This window comes from Gymnoscopelus microlampas (assembly GCF_963454915.1).
Source record: "Gymnoscopelus microlampas genome assembly, chromosome: 6".
Taxonomy (NCBI): Eukaryota; Metazoa; Chordata; class Actinopteri; order Myctophiformes; family Myctophidae; genus Gymnoscopelus; species Gymnoscopelus microlampas.
Genome location: NC_139943.1, coordinates 6,326,004 through 6,344,868, shown reverse-complemented (window position 1 = coordinate 6,344,868; position 18,865 = coordinate 6,326,004). Strand labels below are relative to the sequence as shown.

General features: G+C 43.2%; 1 protein-coding gene across 1 annotated transcript; it reads left to right on the top strand.

Annotated features, from left to right (window-relative positions):
• Positions 1 to 9,343: 9,343 nt before the first annotated feature.
• On the top strand, positions 9,344 to 18,241 carry LOC311046838 (extracellular calcium-sensing receptor-like; the record flags this gene model as incomplete). Its single annotated transcript, XM_084059408.1, has 7 exons — positions 9,344 to 9,604; positions 12,205 to 12,474; positions 13,432 to 13,527; positions 13,860 to 14,135; positions 15,808 to 16,035; positions 16,133 to 16,256; positions 17,334 to 18,241. The coding sequence occupies 7 exons, from the start codon at positions 9,344 to 9,346 to the stop codon at positions 18,239 to 18,241; spliced, it is 2,163 nt and encodes a 720-aa protein (XP_083915534.1).
• Positions 18,242 to 18,865: the final 624 nt, after the last annotated feature.

Genomic DNA, 18,865 nt, shown 5'->3' with positions numbered 1-18,865 from the left:
AAATGTAGTTATAACCCGTTAAGACCCGGAACACATCTGTGTCATTTTAACACATTACCCGCCTTGATGTTAACACATTGACTGCCAGAGTTTATTCATAATGTACTCACCCCTGTGCCAGCGATTTGCATGTTTTTTTAATTTTGTAATTTTCCATTCAAATAAATTGTCTGACTGCGGTTTTAAACACATACTACAGTTCTACCAGCAGAGAGCAGCAAATAGACACCTTGATCACCTCGCTTACTCGCTCGCCCCCCCCCCCCCCCCAAACAGACTCAAACAGTCAATACGTCATAAACCGGATGTGACGTTTTCGACAATCCCTGATCAGCCTTAAAACGATGTGATACACGACGACGGTGACTGTTGATCACCCAGACCAAAGAAAATAGAAGTGGAGCCCTCCGGTCGTTTTTTATACCGTGTGAAAAAACGTGTTTTTCCCTATTCTGGCCGAAAATGACCGGGGGGGGGGGGGAATGTGACCCGGAAACGGAATCTGCGTTATGCATCCGGCTCCGGGTGAGCTCACAACGCGTCGCAGCGACGCGCTGTGAGCTTGTAGATCGGCTATTTTCAGAGCGCAACACCCGAGCGCAACCAAGCACACTCCACTAGTCCCTACTCCCTACCCAACATTTTAGTCTAGTTTTTACTTGTTGACGAAATTGTCAATATATATATATATTGTCTTAGTTTTAGTCATCGTAGTTTAGTTTTTATTTAGTTTTATCGTCAAAAAAAGGTAGTCGACGACATTTTTCGTCATAGTTTCAGTCGACAAAATCAACACTGGTGTGCATCAGGGATCAGCACTGAGCCCCTTCATGTTCACTATGGTGATGGACAGGCTGACGGATGAGCAGGGACGTGCACAGATAGACTGTAGGTGGTGCTAGAGCCCCTGCCCTTTGCCCTCTTGACCAGAAGTGCCCTTTTGAAAAAAAGAAAAAAAAGGGGGTCCGCCAAATCTTTATGTGATATGATTTTTCTTTTTACCATAACCACTCGAAACCTAGCATCCCTTTTCTGAGGAGAACTTTAGCCAAAAATAGCCGATCTACAAGCTCACAACGCCTCGCTCTGCGAGGCGTTGTGAGCTTGTAGATCGGCTATTTTTGGCAAAGAGGTAAAGGTGTAGAGGGAAAAAAAGAGCTGACCAAGTAAACAAAAAAAAGTATAATTTACCTGAGCACCTGCCCCTCAAAATGTCTGTGCACGCCACTGCGGATGAGGTTAGACAGAAATCTATCCCCATAGACCGTGATGTTTGCAGATGACATTGTGATCTGTAGTGAGAGCTTCTTTTAGATAGAAGAAAACATCTAGAGCGGTGGAGGTTATGCCCTGGAAAGGAGAGGAGAGGAGAGGAGTGAAGGTTATAGCCGCAGCAAGACGGAACACATGTGTGTGAATGAGAGGAGTTACAGGGAGTAGAGGTAAAAGAAGGTGGAGGATTTCAAGTACTTTAGGGTCAACATTCCAGAGCAATGGAGAGTGTGGAAAAGAATTGAAGAAACGAGTGCAAGTAGGCCTGTCTCAATTATTACATAATAATAGTCTAATCACAATATCTGTTATATCTGCCCTGTGCAGGGACGTGCACAGATAGACTCTAGGTGGTGCGAGAGCACCTGCCCATTGCCCTCTTGACCAGAAGTGCCCTTTTGAAAAAAAGAAAAAAAAAAACGTTTTTATTTTTTTCAGTTTACAGCAGGGGTCTTCAACAGGGGGTCCGGGACCCCTAGGGGGTCCTCAGAGTTACTACAGGGGGTCCGCCAAATCTTTATGTGATTTGATTTTTCTTTTTACCATAACCACTCGAAACCTAGCATCCCTTTTCTGAGGAGAACTTTAGCCAAAAATAGCAGATCTACAAGCCCACAGGCTTGTAGATCGGCTATTTTTGGCAAAGAGGTATAGGTGTAGAGGGAAAAAAGAGCAGACCAAGTAAACAAAAAAATAATGATTTACTTGAGCTCCTGCCCCTCAAAATGTCTGTGCACGCCACTGGCCCTGTGCATTTTTGATTTCGAATCCTAAAAAGAAACCAGAAATGTTATTGTTATTCATATGTTCAATGGCCAATGGTTCAATAGGAAAGTATCAGCAAGAATGAAAGAGAAGGTGGGGAGACCAGCTATGTGTATGTGTATGGTTTAGAGACAGTTGCACTGAAGAAAAGACAAGAAGCAGAATAATCTAGATTATTACAGAACATACATTAACCACTTGAGCCCTATTTTGTACTTGGTCTATTAACAGATCTGCAAGCTCACAATGCTTAGATCTGCCTCTTTTTTTTACGATTATGACACATTTTGTTTACCTGTTTATCCGAAATAGACTTGTGAATAAAGTGACATTAAAGATGAACTAACCAAATCACTCCTTTGTTCTTTTATTCTATAGTACAACATTGCACCTGTTGAGTCACTGTTTCATCACCCCCTGGCCAGATGTCATCAGTGGTAAACACACACCTGCCTTTGCTTGCCCAGCTAATGTTTAATTTGCATCCACCTGGGTATAGTCTGTTGTTGCCAGACGATCAGAGATGTCCGCCTAGCATTCTCTAGTTGAGTGAAGTGTTTAGCAGGGACCCCCTCTATATTGTATAAAATTGTGTTTCAGATAAACGTTTGCGCTCTTTTTTCCCTCTACACCTATAACTCTTTGCCAAAAATAGCCGATCAACAAGCTCACAACGCCTCGCAGCGCGAGGCGTTGTGAGCTTGTAGATCTGCTATTTTTGGCTAAAGTTCTCCTCAGAAAAGGAATGCTAGGGTTCAAGTGGTTAATGTAAAAACAAAAAAATCATATCTCAAAGATTTGGCGGACCCCCTGTAGTAACTCTGAGGACCCCCTAGGGGTCCCGGACCCCCTGTTGAAGACCCCATGGTTTAGAGACTCACTGGTGGCTTTTTCTTTTCTTTTGAAAATTAGATAAACATTAAGAAATATTCCAAAATCAGGTATAAGCATAGATGTCCTGTATTAAAATTGCCTAGAGGGTCAACTCCGCCATGTTTTCATGTTTTTTTGTTTTTTTTTAGTGTAGTGTGTATATAAAAATATTGATTTCCAAGTGAGTGAGTTCTTAGTTACAGTTTCTCCTGGTGTCATAGACAGAAATTGGTGGTCAAAAAGTGTTGACCCCAAATGTATACAGTGTATATATGTCACAGGGAAATTGGCGGAGGAGGCGAGAGGCGGGGCTTTGATGCGAGGCGGACCTGGCTTTTGTTGTCCCCCCCCCCCCAACCAGGAAGCTACACTAGGGGAACGCTGAACACGCGTTCACACGCACACGTGATAATAGTTATTGTCCATGACGGAGGCGCGCCGACTCAGCAGAGCTTGAGGCCGAGGAGGCGCGCCCAAGCGCCGCCAAGCACGAGTGCCCGCGCCGACCGGCCGATGGTCTGCTAGTCGAATCAGCGCCGTCCGAGTTGTAAACCGATAGGGGGAGAATAGATCTTTTCATGGTTTACTATACGACACACGTGTGTGCGTGTGCATGCGTATGTGCATGTGTGTGTGTGTGTGTGTGTGTGGTGGGGGGCTCTAGTCAAGTGTGGCTTGCATTGCCCTCTAGTGTTGGTTCTACAGAATTGCCTGGGGGGGTGTTGAAAACGAGCGCTCGTTTTTCAATTTCCCTAGTTTTCCAATTTCCCTGTAACATCCACAGATCTGTCTCCAGACCACCTAGAGGCCCCTCAGCAGATGCTCTCATCAGGCCCAATATCAAGAATCTGCAAGCTGGTGTTGTGGAAAATGTGCTCCACTTTCACCACTTTCAACCCTCTGAAAGGTCTGAGTAGGCCCTCAGACCCTTTTGATGAGGATTGGTAAATAAAAAGTATTTTAATCCCATTGGTTGCCAGTTTTCTCATAGTTATAATGTATCAGAGTGCAGTACACCTCCCAACCGATAGGGTCGCGTAGTTGAAAGCATATGGAGGAAGTACAGAGAAAATGGCCACAGATCGGATTAAAATGCTTTTTTATTGAACAATCCAGAATATTCTGAGGGCCCGAATTGTAAAATCCGTGGCCATGGGTAAGCACTTTATATTTGAAATCTGAACGTTTATGTCATCTCCACAACCCCAGAGCGCAAGGACATGTTTGGTTTATAATGATTGAACTACTCGCCCCGCAACAACTAAGGTGCAGTAACGGTTATTGATGCTGCCGCCGAGCAGATAAATATTCAGTCCTCTGTTTTATATTTTTTTATATCACTGATTTTTACAACTGACAAAGTAATGTCATGTCTATTTGGATACTTATGCGCAATGGCCTTTAGAGCAGTTTGTTGTCAATTGTGTGCTTGCTTGCTTGTTAGTGTCATTAGATTACATTTGGATGAAAATAAAGGTAAAAACGAGAATTAAATAACAAAATAATGATAATAATGAATTATTAAAAAACGCGCCCGAAGCAACATGCAACCAAATATTAGCATTGCTGTATGTATACTTTTGACCCGGCAGATGTGGTCACATTTTCAGAAAACCCATAATATAAATTCATTAAAAAAATGTTCATGTTCTTTACGAATGTATGTACACTTTTGATCACAACCGTCACACACACACACACACACACACACACACACACACACACACACACACACACACACACACACACACACACACACACACACACACACACACACACACACACACGGACATTGTATTATAAAGCTACATTATTCTACTCTACATGTCCCATTAGGTAAGTCTGTATTAAAGGTATTAAACTTACGCTATTGACCATCTTTAATAAACAATTGCATCAGAACAGCTAACAAGGCATTGACCCATGAGATATTTAATTGGTGTTATTGTAATCTTTCAACCTTGTGCTCTTTAAATGGCCTTTAAGGCCTGGGTTAATTAAATAACACTGTGTGTGTGTGTGTGTGTGTGTGTGTGTGTGTGTGTGTGTGTGTGTGTGTGTGTGTGTGTGTGTGTGTGTGTGTGTGTGTGTGTGTGTGTGTGTGTGTGTGTGTGTGTGTGTGTGTGTGTGTGTGTGTGTGTGTGTGTGTGTGTGTTGCGGACGCGGGCAGGGACTGTCATTTGGGACGAGTTGAAGATGCCTTGGGCTTTACTCTTGTTTTCTCTCACATCTCAGTGGTAACCCGGAGAGTACCACTTGAGAAGTCTGGACACATTGTTTTTTTAAGAAGACTGGGCACCTGGGGTGGATTATTTATTTTTCTTACTGAGCTACTGTAATTGAATTGCCAGTGAAAGAAAGGAGCCCATCCACAGTATCCACGGTACCTCTACATTGTACCTCTACGATTGTAGAGTCTACAATATTGGCTCATGGAGGCATAATTTTTTCACGTACAAACTTCTATTCAACTGGGATTTTAGATAACTAGCTTTTAGGCCACTATGCCACCTTCAAATCCAACCTATATTGCGCTACAGTAACTAGAGCAATGATCACCAAGTCATTCTAAAATGTTATAAACTGCTGTAACACTGCTGTAGTGGCCCACTCTAATGTACATGGCAGAGCCATGAACAGCATGTGTGCCATGTTTGGTGATGATTTTGATTGATTGATTGAATACTTTATTTAGAAAAGACATGGAAACAGTACATGGAAGTACAATTCACAATCATAGGTCCTCTAAACTGGATCGCTCATAAAAGCACAACAGCTTATTTAAAATGAGATCCCCACGCACTGGGGGGGTTAGGGGGGTAACTTCCGGCCACTTGTCGCGTATGTATGCCCGTACCTAATCCGCCAAACCGGAAGTAGGAATGACAGACCGGAAGTGGCCATTTCTTTTTATGAAATTGGAATTTTGTGCGACCGCCCACCAAGTTTGAAGCCTGTAGCATGCTGGGAACTGGAGATAGCTGTTTAAACCCCAGCTAATAGGAACGCAGAGGGGTGGGGTATCGGCAAACTACAGCCTATCCCGTATGACCACCCACCAAGTTTCGAGCCTGTAGCATGCTGGGAACTGGAGTTATGGCTGCGTAAACCCCAAACACAGAGGGGGCGGAGCAATGGTGTGCATGGTGTGGCACACCCTATGTGGTCCCCGGTGTGGCTATTCTGATGGCAGACCCCTGACCCGTGATGGTGCCAACTTTGGTGCGGATCGGAGCAGCTAGATTGTGTCTAGAAAGTTTCACACAGATTGCGCCAGAATCCCAGGAGAAGAACGGATGAAGGTGTTTTTCAAACTACTCCAAATGACGGAAAATCTAAGGGCAGAGCTTACTGGTCAAAGTGATAGATGTGTTCCTCATTAGTCAAGGCACATGTGTAAACAAGTTTCATGGTTGTAGGCCAAACGAGGCATAACTTTTATGCCTCTTCAAAGTTTGCATTTTGAAAATGATTGCTATAGCACCCCCTTGGAGTATGTCTCAGCGCTTATTGGCAAGACCCTCTACCATACTGCAAAGTTTGGAAAATAATATGCATATATGTAGTTAAAGGACAATTCCGCCCAACATTTTTCTTACCTTTTCTATGATGTTACTGTATCCTAGGACGAGTGCCGTATGGGCCGTGTGCTAGATCGTGTATTTTTTGGGGGTTCTGCTCTGGCATCCAGGGAGTGCGTGTGCACGGTTTCCCTGCCATCAAGCCAATGGTGCCTGAGATTAGCTGTACACAGACAGAGGGCGGGACGAACACACACACATGGACACACGGACACACGGACGGACGGATAGGGTGCAAAACACAGTCTCGGCCTAGCGGAGAGAATCAGTCAGCTCCATATATGGGCACAAAAGGGGGTATGCCCATATAAGGGACAAGGACTGACAGATACAGGGATTCGGTTGTCCAAAGCCACAGATCCGACCACTATGCCCATATATGGGACCTACCGACTTCTAACTCGGCGAGCGCAGAGTCAAGGACTCGAAGGAGTGCGGTCATAGAGTTAAAAATCACACCCTGTGTGAAGTGAGCGGTGTTATTTAAGGTCATCACAGTGATGGGAGCTCACTTCCATTCATTTTTTTTAAGTGCGTGGTGCTATTTATAGGTTATTAATTTCATCATGCGTCTCGCTAGCCAATCACAGTACAGCGAAAGACAAATTTTCACGACGGTCTTTTCACGACGGTCCCAAACCCACTTATAGGAGCGGCTACACCGCTCAAAAATAATAGAGAGGGCACCGGAAATCCCCGCATGGCCAGCGGCCAGCATGTCCAATGCGCTTCAATGCAACCTCTGGGTTCTGGGGGCTTGAGTGTGGTGCCCGCCGTTGAGGAGTTCGGTATCCAGTTGTCCAGAACCGCAGATCCAACCAATATGCCCATATATGGGCATATGCTGATGACATCAGGGATCTCCATATATGGCTATAAAGTCTAATCTGTTTTGTGCGGATTGTTTCAAAATCCCAGGAGGAGATAGAATTGAACAGTTTTTCATATAATACAAAATGGTGGACGATCTAAAGGTCAGAGGTCATATGTCATAGAGGCAAAGTTGTTCCTCGTGAGGAGACACGCATGTTTAATAAAGTTTCATCGCTTTAGGTCAAACGGCTCAAGAGTTATACCTGTTCAAAGTTTGCATTTCTCAAATGAGTGCTATAGCGCCACCCTTAGCGCCAATGGTTGTGAGTTTCATTTCTCTGTAGTTTTTTCATGACAGTGTTAATTTTGCCAGCAAATTATGATTTAGTCTTAGTCTTTTGAATAACACACCATTTAGTTTTAGTCCTATTTTAGTCTTCTGAAAATTGTTTAGTCTTAGTCTAGTCTAGTCGACTAAATATCAAAACCTTAAGTCTTTTAGTCTTTTAGTCTTAGTCAAAAACAATTACGCTGCAGCATATTCTGATTTAGTCTTAGTCTTTTGAATAACACACCTTTAGTTTTAGTCCTATTTTAGTCTTCTGAAAATTGTTTAGTCTCAGTCTAGTCTAGTCGACTAAATATCAAAAACCTTAGTCTTTTAGTTTTAGTCTTAGTCGACAAAATTAACACTGTTCATGACCCTCTACCATACTGCCGAGTTGCATAAAACACGACTGCACGGTTAAGGCAGAACTGCAATAAGTGGCGAATAATAAAACCAACAGAAACAAAAGGGTGCCTTCGCACTGACATGATTGCCCCCCTAATAATAATAATAATAATAATAATAATAATAACTTATTTACTTATGAAAGTATTGTTAATGTTTGTTAAGCCCTGCCTATACTTCTGCCTCTGCTCAGACGGGCGTTGTGAAAGATTACGTAATGCCATAAGGTGGCACAGTGGATGTGCACTGTGTATAAAAGTCAACAACTGGACAATGGATCTAGGAGGAGGGAGGGGGGTGTTAGACAGAGCAGGACAGTCATGATGAGGGCTTCTCTACACATACACCTGCTTTCATACATGATATTGTTCTCTGCCTTCTCTCCTCTGTCTTCCCCAGCCTCCTCTTCTTGTGAGTTACAGGCTCAGTTTAATGTCAACAGAATTTACCAGGCTGGAGACGTGGTTCTGGGCGGCTTGTTTCCGATGCACTTGTCCTCTGGGTTCCCTGAGCTGACTTTCACCTCTAAGCAACAGGGATCCACTTGCTATGGGTGAGTATCACACACACAACAGCAAGCGAGAGGGACCTTGTTTTGATGTCCAGTAACAGGATTAGTTGACATACATTTTGACTAAGATGCATGTTGTAGCTGTAGGGTGGAAACGCATGTCCAAAACTGTTACTTTTCAGGAAATGAAGAAAAAAAGAGACCTTGTTCTGATGGAGACAATGTAGTCTAGTCACAAGCCCTATAGTTAACACATTAAGACCTGATTCTACAAATGTCTTCTAAAGCAGTTTTCTGAAAAAAACGTATGTTTCTATATCAGTGGTGCTCAAACTTTTTCATGTCAAGGACCCCCAAGATGATATGTATTTGGCCACCGACCCCCATCTCAAAATATTTTGTTCCAGGGACCCCCCAGATGCAAAGATTAGAGTTAAAAATGTTCGCTTTAAACAATATATATTCAAAGATTTGCACACATTTTCACGATTTTTCAAAAATAGCAGATCTACAAGCTCGTAGCGCGGCACTTGGTGCCGCGCTATGAGCTTGTATATCTGCTATTTTTGAATAGCCAAAGTGTAAAAATAATGCTTCTTAGCTCAAATCAAAAAGTGACACAGATACGTTCCAGGTCTTTAATGGGTTAATATGTGTTGTCGTCCAGTATGGATACTGTCTCAGCCATGTGTGAAGTTGAAATATGGACAGTATACAAACGATATTCAAGGTTACAGTGCAATTGTGTGTGTGTGTGTTAGTTTTTACATTGAAGGGTTCAAACAGGCCCAGACCATGGCGTTTGCAATTAACGAGATCAACAGAAACCCCAGCCTGCTCCCCAATGTCACTCTGGGATACAGTATCTATGATAACTGTTACACGCTTGGAGTTACATTCCGCGCAGCGTTGTCATTGGTCAGTGGGAGAGAGGAACAGTTCCAAATGCATGAGAGCTGTGTTGGCTCTCCTCCAGTGCTCGGAGTTGTGGGCCCTTCTACCTCAATAAGTTCTATTGCCATCTCTAGAATATTGGGTTTGTACAGAGTGCCCGTGGTAAGTTTCCTACTTGAATCCCTGGCCTTTTACCTCAACCTTTTATTATGCTTAAAGCTGCACTATGTACCTTTCCTCTTCGACCCCATATTTGAACACAGTTTCCTGCGCAAGTGATGACATTTTTACCATTGAGCTAATAGAGCCTGCCTGCTTGCTCAGGGGATGAATTTAATCTTGACCATCAGATACAAATTTGTGTCAGATCCTGTGTCTAGCTGAGACATGCATGACCTTTGACACGATCTAAATATCAATAGAAGAGCAGGGAGACAAAATACAACCACCCCAATTATATAAGTTAAATACAGATTGTATAAGTTATATTGTACTAGACCATACCCGGTCGACGCATCCGTGGGGGGATATGCGCACAGGATCTGGCAACCCGGGAGGCGACATTGTTTGACACATAAACGCTAATAAGAAGCTGAGATTTGATGAAATTGAAAAATGGGCTTCACAGTTAAGTTGAGATGGTAATGGTCAATGGCTGTGTGCAAAATCAGAGCAATTGGTCCAGCCACTGAGGAGAACCGGGTAGCTTCACCTACCACTACAGAGGTTACTAGAATTATAGTAGGATTAACATACTCTACCATACATATTGTATAAGTTATATTGTATTAACATACTCTACCATACAGATTGTATAAGTTAGATTGTATTAACATACTCTACCATACAGATTGTATAAATTATATTGTATTAACATACTCTACCATACAGATTGTATAAGTTATATTGTATTAACATACTCTACCATACAGATTGTATAAGTTAGATTGTATTAACATACTCTACCATACAGATTGTATAAGTTAGATTGTATTAACATACTCTACCATACAGATTGTATAAGTTAGATTGTATTAACATACTCTATCATAAAGATTTGACAAAATTACATTTTATTCATTATTATTTATTCATGCCCCTTTAATTTTTGGTTTTACAAATTTAAAATATGATGAGTAATGTATTTTGTCCTTTTTACAGTTTGAAAGACATAGAACATATTTACTTGCAGCAGAGCATGTGAGCAGAGAGGGCAGGTTGTGAATAGAGTGTGAAGCAGGCTTTGAAAAGGTCAGAGCACAATTCATCTGTGTTGGAAGTTTGATTCTTTGCCCAGGCCTGAGTTACTTAAGTTAAGTACTGTCCTTAAGTACAATTTTGAGGCATTTTTACTTTAGTGGAGTATTTCCAATTTTCAATACTTTTACTTCTACTCCACTACATCTCAGAGGAAAATATTGTACTTTTACTCCCCCACAATTATTTGAAAACTTTACTTTTTCCACCACTGCTTCATTGATTAGAATGACCAAGTCGGACACATTCAAGTATCTGACCATGTATATGACCAACTTTGATGAGGCAGTATTGTGTTGTTCTAAAAACATGTTTTGTTTCATTTCCTGAAAAGTTTATATTTTGGACATAGCTGTTTTCTGCCTGACAGCAGAGATATAGTATAATACAGTATATAGTTGTATTTGTTGTTGTTGTTTTTTTTCTTTTTCAGATAAGTTACTATGCTAGCTGCTCCTGTCTGAGTGATGTGTATCAGTTCCCATCCTTCTTTAGAACGTTCGTCACTAATGTCTTCCAGGTGAACTTCTACAAACAATAGATGTGTTGGTATCCAGTAGTTCATGTTCCACACACTGGACAAAAACATTATTCTAGTGCAGCCATTCCCAACATGTGGGCCGGGGGTCAACATGTTAAAAAAAGTAAAGAAAACTGTCGGGCAGAAACCTATTTTTTTTTTTCCAAAAATGAATGCCCTACTTGATCATACCAGAGAGTCACACAAAAGCATCAAAAGTAGCCGATATACAAGCTCGAAACATGGCGCTAAGCGACCCGTTTTGTGCTTGTAGATCTGCTACTTTTGCTATTTTGGAATTTGAATAGAACAGTTTTGGACGTTTGAGATTTCCATCCGACAGAGACATTGATTATGGTATATGTTAGTTACTTTGATCCATACCGGAAACATAATCACTTGGTTGATCATTAAAACAAACATGCCCAGTTTGCCCACCCGTCTGACCACTTAACACGGGAGATGCATGGACTACAAACGCTTTGAGATTTTCAAGTGGGTCCTCGTCGAGAAAGGAATGAGAACTACTGCTGGAGCCTACCCAGATAGCAACATTTTACTGGACCGAATCCGGGTCAGATGTATGTCAAAATCCGGTCCACATGTGTAAAACTGATCCGGCCCACTGTCTTTTTGCACAATGGGCCAAATCCAGTGTGGAGTCTCATTACAGGTCCGGAACAGTTTCGGGCCAGAGCTGGCCCAGCAAAAAACAAGTAAATATCTGGCCCAAATATGTCTCTGTTGACAGCATCAAAAGAGAATCTATTAGACTTTTTTTTTGTATTCGAAATGTTGCGGGAAGAATACATATTATTAAGTATGGCGGATGGTATGGTTGCATGGTAGGCACACTTAAAGAGTTCATATCACACAGATATTTGGCGGCCCCCCTGTATTAACTCTGAGGACCACCTAGGGGTCCCGAACCCCCTGTTGAAGAACTCTGATCTAACACTCATCCATACATTCTCTATCCAATCAGGTGGAAGCTATGCTCCAAATCATGAGGTGGTTTGAGTGGACTTGGGTAGGAGTGTTATTTAGTGATGATGACTATGGCCACGATGCTGCCCTAACATTCCAGTCTGAGCTGGCCCAGTCTGGTCTGGGTTGTGTGGCTTATTCAGAGGCTCTGCCCTGGGACAACGACCTGGCTAAACTTCAGAGGATTGCTACTGTGATGAAGACCTCCACAGCTCGTGTGGTCATTGTTTTCGCCTATGGGACTTACATAGTTAATCTCATGGAGGAGGTTTGTGTTAAGATATCCATTCAATACGGGAAAGCATCTGTTTCATTTTAGATTTAGCTATATAGGCCTACGAATAATGAAGATTCATAATTAGAAGATAATTAGTTATATTGAAGAAAGACATCGCTTCATAAGTTCATTACGTTGCAATTCAACTGTGTGTGTTTGTGTGTGTAATATTATTATTATTATTATTATTTTTATTGTTATTTTGAGTATTATTATATTATAGTCATTATTGTATTTCAACCCAATCAACAGGTGGTAAAGCAGAACGTCGCAGGTATACAATGGATGTTACCTGCCGATGCAGGTTGGACGACAGATACTACCATCCAGACTCCTCATTATTTGCCGTACCTGAGAGGCACCCTGGGTTTTGCCATTCGTCGTGGAGAGATACCAGGTCTCAAGGACTTCTTGTTAAAGATACATCCCGACAGCCATGAAAATAACATCGTAAGTCTTTTGTACAATCTTTTTTTTTATTTTATTTTATTATCTTATATTAAAATTTCCTAGAGGATGGGTCGCTGGTGGGCGGTGGATGGTGGACGTCACAAACGTATAACGTGAGGACCTGCGAGGCGCACCGTTGGTCCACACCAAGTTTGGCACCAACACTGGTCAGGGGTCTGCCATAAGAATAGCATTTCTATTGGCTGGGGTTTAAAAAGCCCTAACTCCCAGCATGCTAAAGGCCCCAGACTTGGTGGGTGGTCTTAGACGGCCAATAGGTATAGGCTGTAATTTGCTGATGCCCGCCTCCTCTGTGTTCCTATTGGCTGGGGTTTAAACAGCCATAACTCCAGTTCCCAACATGCTACAGGCTCCACACTTGGTTGGTGGTCCCACAGACTTCCAATTTCATAAAATAATGACCACTTCCTTCCTACTACCCGATACACTGCTTGCCCCCCCCCTCTCCCCCTCCCCCTCCCCATTGTTGCGTACAAGGAATCCACCGGTAAAAAACAGAAGTCGATCCGACCACCGGACGTGGGTGAAACTGATTGTTTTCCCCCCCTACCTCCCGAACGCAAGGTTGCACAGGTATGACAGTGGACCTGGGTACATCGTTTCTCCAATTAGCACCAAACTTGGCACAAACGCAGTTCAGGGGTCTGCCATGACAACAGTCACACCTGGGGCCACGTCAGGGTCCCCCGGTTGCTCCAATCCTCACCTACATGGCACAAATGCTCTTCAGGGATCTGCCATGACAATTGTCACAAAAAACCTAAACAGAATTGCGTACATGTTGGGCACAATTGGCTCGCTGACATTTCTCTGATCAGCGCAATATAGGACTGGATTTTCAGGCCTGAAAATGTAGTTTTTATATATTCACAAGTTATATTAAGTCCTCATTGTTGTTTCTTTAGGTGAGGCAGTTTTGGGAGCACACATTTCGGTGTAAATTTGCACCCCTTCCATCAGAGTGGGTGGATGCTCGTGGAAGGGTTTGTACTGGACAAGAGGACCTAGGAACAGCACAAACTAAACTTTTGGATGTCTCTGAACTCAGGGCAGATTATAATGTGTACAAGGCTGTGTATGCTCTGGCCCATGCCCTCCATGACATTTTGCAATGTGTGCCAGGAAGAGGGCCTTTCAGTGGGCACAGCTGTGCCAGTTTGAAGACAATACAGCCATGGCAGGTGTGATATCAATTCACTGTTTACCTGGATTCAAATTTAGAAGAATAATGAAAATGCAAATGTCTTGGTCTTGGTGGATAAACAAGAGACAGGTGGTGGTCTGTAGAGCGAGCAGGTGGTAATTGTTCTTCCGAAGGTGGTCTGTATATTTGGCAGGTGGAGGTTATAGGTTCTTCTGAAAGTGGTATGTAGGGGCAGGTGGAAATGATATGTTTGGCATTCTACTCAGACTCACTGCTCTTGTAGCTCACAAATGATTTGAAGCAGCCGACCCCAGTATGTAGATCAGGGGTCTTCAACAGGGGATCCGGGACCCCTAGGGGGTCCCCAGAGCTACTATAGGGGGTCCACCAAATATTTGTGTGATAGGATTTAGTTTTTTTTTACATTAACCACTTGAACCCTAGAATTCCTTTTCTGAGGGGAACATTAGCCGAAAATAGCAGATCTACAAGCTCTCAACGCCTTGCGCTGCGAGGCGTTGAGAGCTTGTAGGCCTAGAGCTGCTATTTTTTGGCAAAGAGGCTATAGGTGTAGAGGGAAAAAAGAGCAGACTAAGTGAAAAATAAACTTTCATCTGTAACACAATTGTATACAATATAGAGTAGGGGGTCCCTGCTTCATCTCTCTGTCAGCTAGGGGGTCCTTGGCCAAAAAAACGTTGAAGACCCCTGATGTAGATAGTTCCCAGCAGGGTCCATTGCCGGTGTGGTAGGTCGTCACCTTTGATGCATCTCCCGGGTCCCAGATTTAGTGAAGGATCCGTTTGGTCCCTGTCGTCCTCGACTTCGGCTTCCAAAATGTCGCCAGCTTTAACAGACATCAGGTCCTAATGTGTAGAACGGAGCATCTATTGTGCTGCCTAATTGTACAGTAGGTATCCAATCAGGAGAGGGAACCCCACAAAGATCATCTAACAGATCATCTATCAGACTGTGAATTCCAGTTCCAGTTCTGTCTCCTCATTTATTTATTTCATTCCTTCCAATTTCACTTATTTATCCTGCATGAGTTCTCTCTCCTAATTGGATACGTTTTTCTTTTTTTCTAAATCTTATGCAAGGGGGTAGTTAACACATCGGTCTGAACCGTGTTTTCACAGAGTAGCGCTTTGGTGCCGAACACTGTCTGAACCGTGTTTTCACAGAGTAGCGCTTCGGTGCCGAACACGGTCTGAACCGTGTTTTCAGTCTTTTTGTTTTTTTCCACACGGGAGGGGCTGGAGCAGCTCTGGAATCACCCACGGTGAATCTGAGAAGGAAGGGCCTTATAGATCACTGTGCCAAAAACATGGCTCCCCATCCGCTTCCGTTCTATCTCCTTCTCTAAAACCCCTATAACTCCGAAACGTTTTACGTTGGGGAAACGACTCATTTTGTATGCGCGATCGCTCTGCCATTGTGACCCGTGGTAAAGATGTTATTGTTCCAGGCGTTAGCCAGGACCATCGTGCAAAATGCGCGCATGCTTTGTTTCACATGGATTGCTCGTCGTGGAGTCTACAGCTTAAACAGCGCCGCGCAGCTCAACGGTGAGATTTCTGGCACCGAACGTAATCTGTTATTATAAAATTCTGGCACCGAATGTGTTAATATAACAATTCCTGTCAATGTAACTTAGAAGGTTTTTAAACTCTCATGTTCTGCCTAATTCTGCTCGTCACCATTTCTAGCTTGTGTATTACCTGGAAAAGATCAACTTCACCACATCATTTGGTGATCATGTTTCATTTGATGAGAATGGTGATTCTTTACCAATCTTGGATGTCATGAACTGGGCGTGGCTCCCTGATGGAAGCACAAACGTTCAGCACGTAGGTGTGGTCCAGAAATCAGCCTCCGGAGATGAAGAACTCATCCTTGATGAAGACAGCATCTTCTGGAACTTTGAATCCAAGAAGGTCACTTTTGGCTGGCTAAAATTACCTAATGTTCAGCTCATGATGTGAATGTCATTTAGTTTAGACTGAAACCGGTCATTGTTACTTTCCTCTGTAGCCTCCTCGGTCAGTGTGCAGTGAGAGCTGTTCTCCTGGAACCCGTCTGGCCAGAAGGAAAGGAGAACCTGTCTGCTGCTTTGACTGCATTGCTTGTTCTGAGGGAGAGATCAGCAATCAGACAGGTTGGTTTGGACTCTTTTTGTGTGTGTGCTTTTTACCCCTTATTCTTCCCAGTGCAGTCGTTAGGCCAATTAATTCCTCTCCACACACATTTGAGTGTTGTTGTCACTGCTATTGTATACTACTGACTAAGGAGCCCCCACCGGGAGGACGTAAAGCCTCCTGCCTAACGTGCTGCCCAAGCCTGTAGGAGTACGTGCAGTGACAAATATCACCCTCCCCGGCCAGCTTCCTCGCCTGGCATCCACCGCCCGGCTCCCCCAACGAACACGGGTGTGTATAAAGTCACAGAACAGAGGCAGATACGCAGTGCCCAGCTTGGTTAATAACATAGATTGACTACTAGAGAGAGATGCGCATCTGCGGAACGTCACTGTTTATTCAAACTTGTAAAAGAGGGAGAGAACACATGTTAAACGTATCACTCGTCATAGTGTTTTTTCCTCTCTCTCTTGGGGTCCATGAGGATATTTCCACATGTCCTCACATCAAGTTGTAAACATTGACAACTACTTTGACATGGGGGGGAGGAGGGGCCTTTGCATTATTTGCCGAGTCCTCAGCAACTAATGTAGTGAGCGTGAGTCAGACCACCCGGCTCACAGGCGCATTGTTCTAACAGTGGATAATTAAGTGTTTAAATTGTGGCGATTTACGACCGTGACTCGGTTTCATTTCATCTACGGTCCTTCTCCATTGGGGAACATTTGAAAGTTTAATCCTCCTATAATTTGACAAACCTCTGTAGTGCGTGGTGTAGTGCGTGGTGTAGTGGTAAGTTCAAAATTGGTTCTGCCCGTTTCTCCTCAGTGGCTGGAGCAATTGATCTGAATTTGCACACAGCCAGCTGTTTATTAGCGTTTTTGTGTTCGGTGGCTCCCGGGTTGCCAGATCATGTGCGCATATCCCCCCACGGGTATGGTCTAGTAAAGTTAATAATAAATAGCCCAGAATACAGACAGAAAGACAGACAGAGGAAGGACAGAGGTTTCCAAATTCATTGTAGAATAGTAGGATGTAGGTTATCTTTAGGACAATACTTTACTTATCTCTCTCCTTAAACTTCTCTTCTTTGTTAGACTCTACAGAGTGCACCAGTTGTCCAGAGGACTTCTGGTCCAGTCCCAAGCGTGACCACTGTGTCCCTAAGAGCATGGAGTTCCTCTCCTACAATGAGGCCCTGGGTATCTCCTTGACAGCCATCTCATTGCTAGGCACACTCATCTGTGTCATTGTCCTGGGAATCTTCATCTATCATCAAGACACACCCATGGTGCGCGCCAACAACTCAGAACTCAGCTTGCAACTTTTGGTGTCACTCAAACTGTGTTTCTTGTGCACACTTCTGTTCATTGGCCGTCCCAGACTCTGGACTTGTCAGCTGAGGCACGCAGCATTTGGGATCAGCTTTGTGCTGTGTGTCTCGTGTATCCTGGTAAAGACTATGGTGGTGTTGGCCGTGTTCAAGGCCTCCAAGCCTGGGGGTGCAGACATTATGAAGTTTTTCAGTGTTGTGCAGCAGAGAGGAACAGTTCTGACTCTTACTTCCATCCAGGCAATAATCTGCATAGCCTGGCTTGTGTCTGCCTCACCAGCTCCTCATAAAAACACACAATACCACAGTGATAAGATAGTCTACGAGTGTGAAGTGGGATCAACAGTTGGTTTTGCAGTGTTACTAGGTTATATTGGTTTACTGGCACTCCTCAGCTTTGTCTTAGCATTCATGGCAAGGAATCTTCCAGACAACTTCAATGAAGCCAAGTTGATCACTTTCAGCATGTTGATCTTCTGTGCCGTGTGGTTAGCCTTCATCCCAGCATATATCAGCTCTCCAGGCAAATATGCAGACGTAGTGGAGGTATTTGCTATTTTAGCATCTAGTTTTGGCCTTTTGGTGCCGTTGTTTGGACCAAAGTGTTATATAATGCTTTTGAAACCTGAGAGAAACACTAAGAAGTCCATCATGGGGCGATGTGCCACCTAGACATAGAAGAAATTCAATGATAATACATTTTCTTTATATTAATAAATAAATACATATAATTGCTGATCACCTTGTTAGTAATACATTCAGTTGTCTATCAGATTAAACTAAATCCAGTCAGAGATGCATCTATCATAAAGAACATTTGGTGAAAAGTTGATTACACTACTTTAAAGACCTACTATACAGTACTGTATACTGTAGGGAGGCACCAAATTAAAGCCAATACTCATCGATGTACTCAGTACAGTGGGGGCGGGGAGCAGTGATTGTGATCCACAATGTGTTATTTGATTTTTCATATTCCATCCTGATTGGCTAAAATTGACATCTAAAGTTTGCAGGAATGGCCCATTTTGAACAAAATGCCGCAAATCATGAACACAGCGTCCGATTGCGGTGAAACTTTGCATGCACATTTGCACTACGTTGAGGAACAAATCCACCCTTTTAATGTTGCCCTGTAGATCGTCTATTTTCAAATATCCAAAGTAAAAAATAGAGTGGTTACACTGATGTTGATGCTATATTAAGTCATTTTGTTGGGGACCCCCTTGAACCCCCTCAAGGACCCCTGGGGGTCCCCGGACCCCACTTTGAGAACCACTGAGAGAATATTCTTTC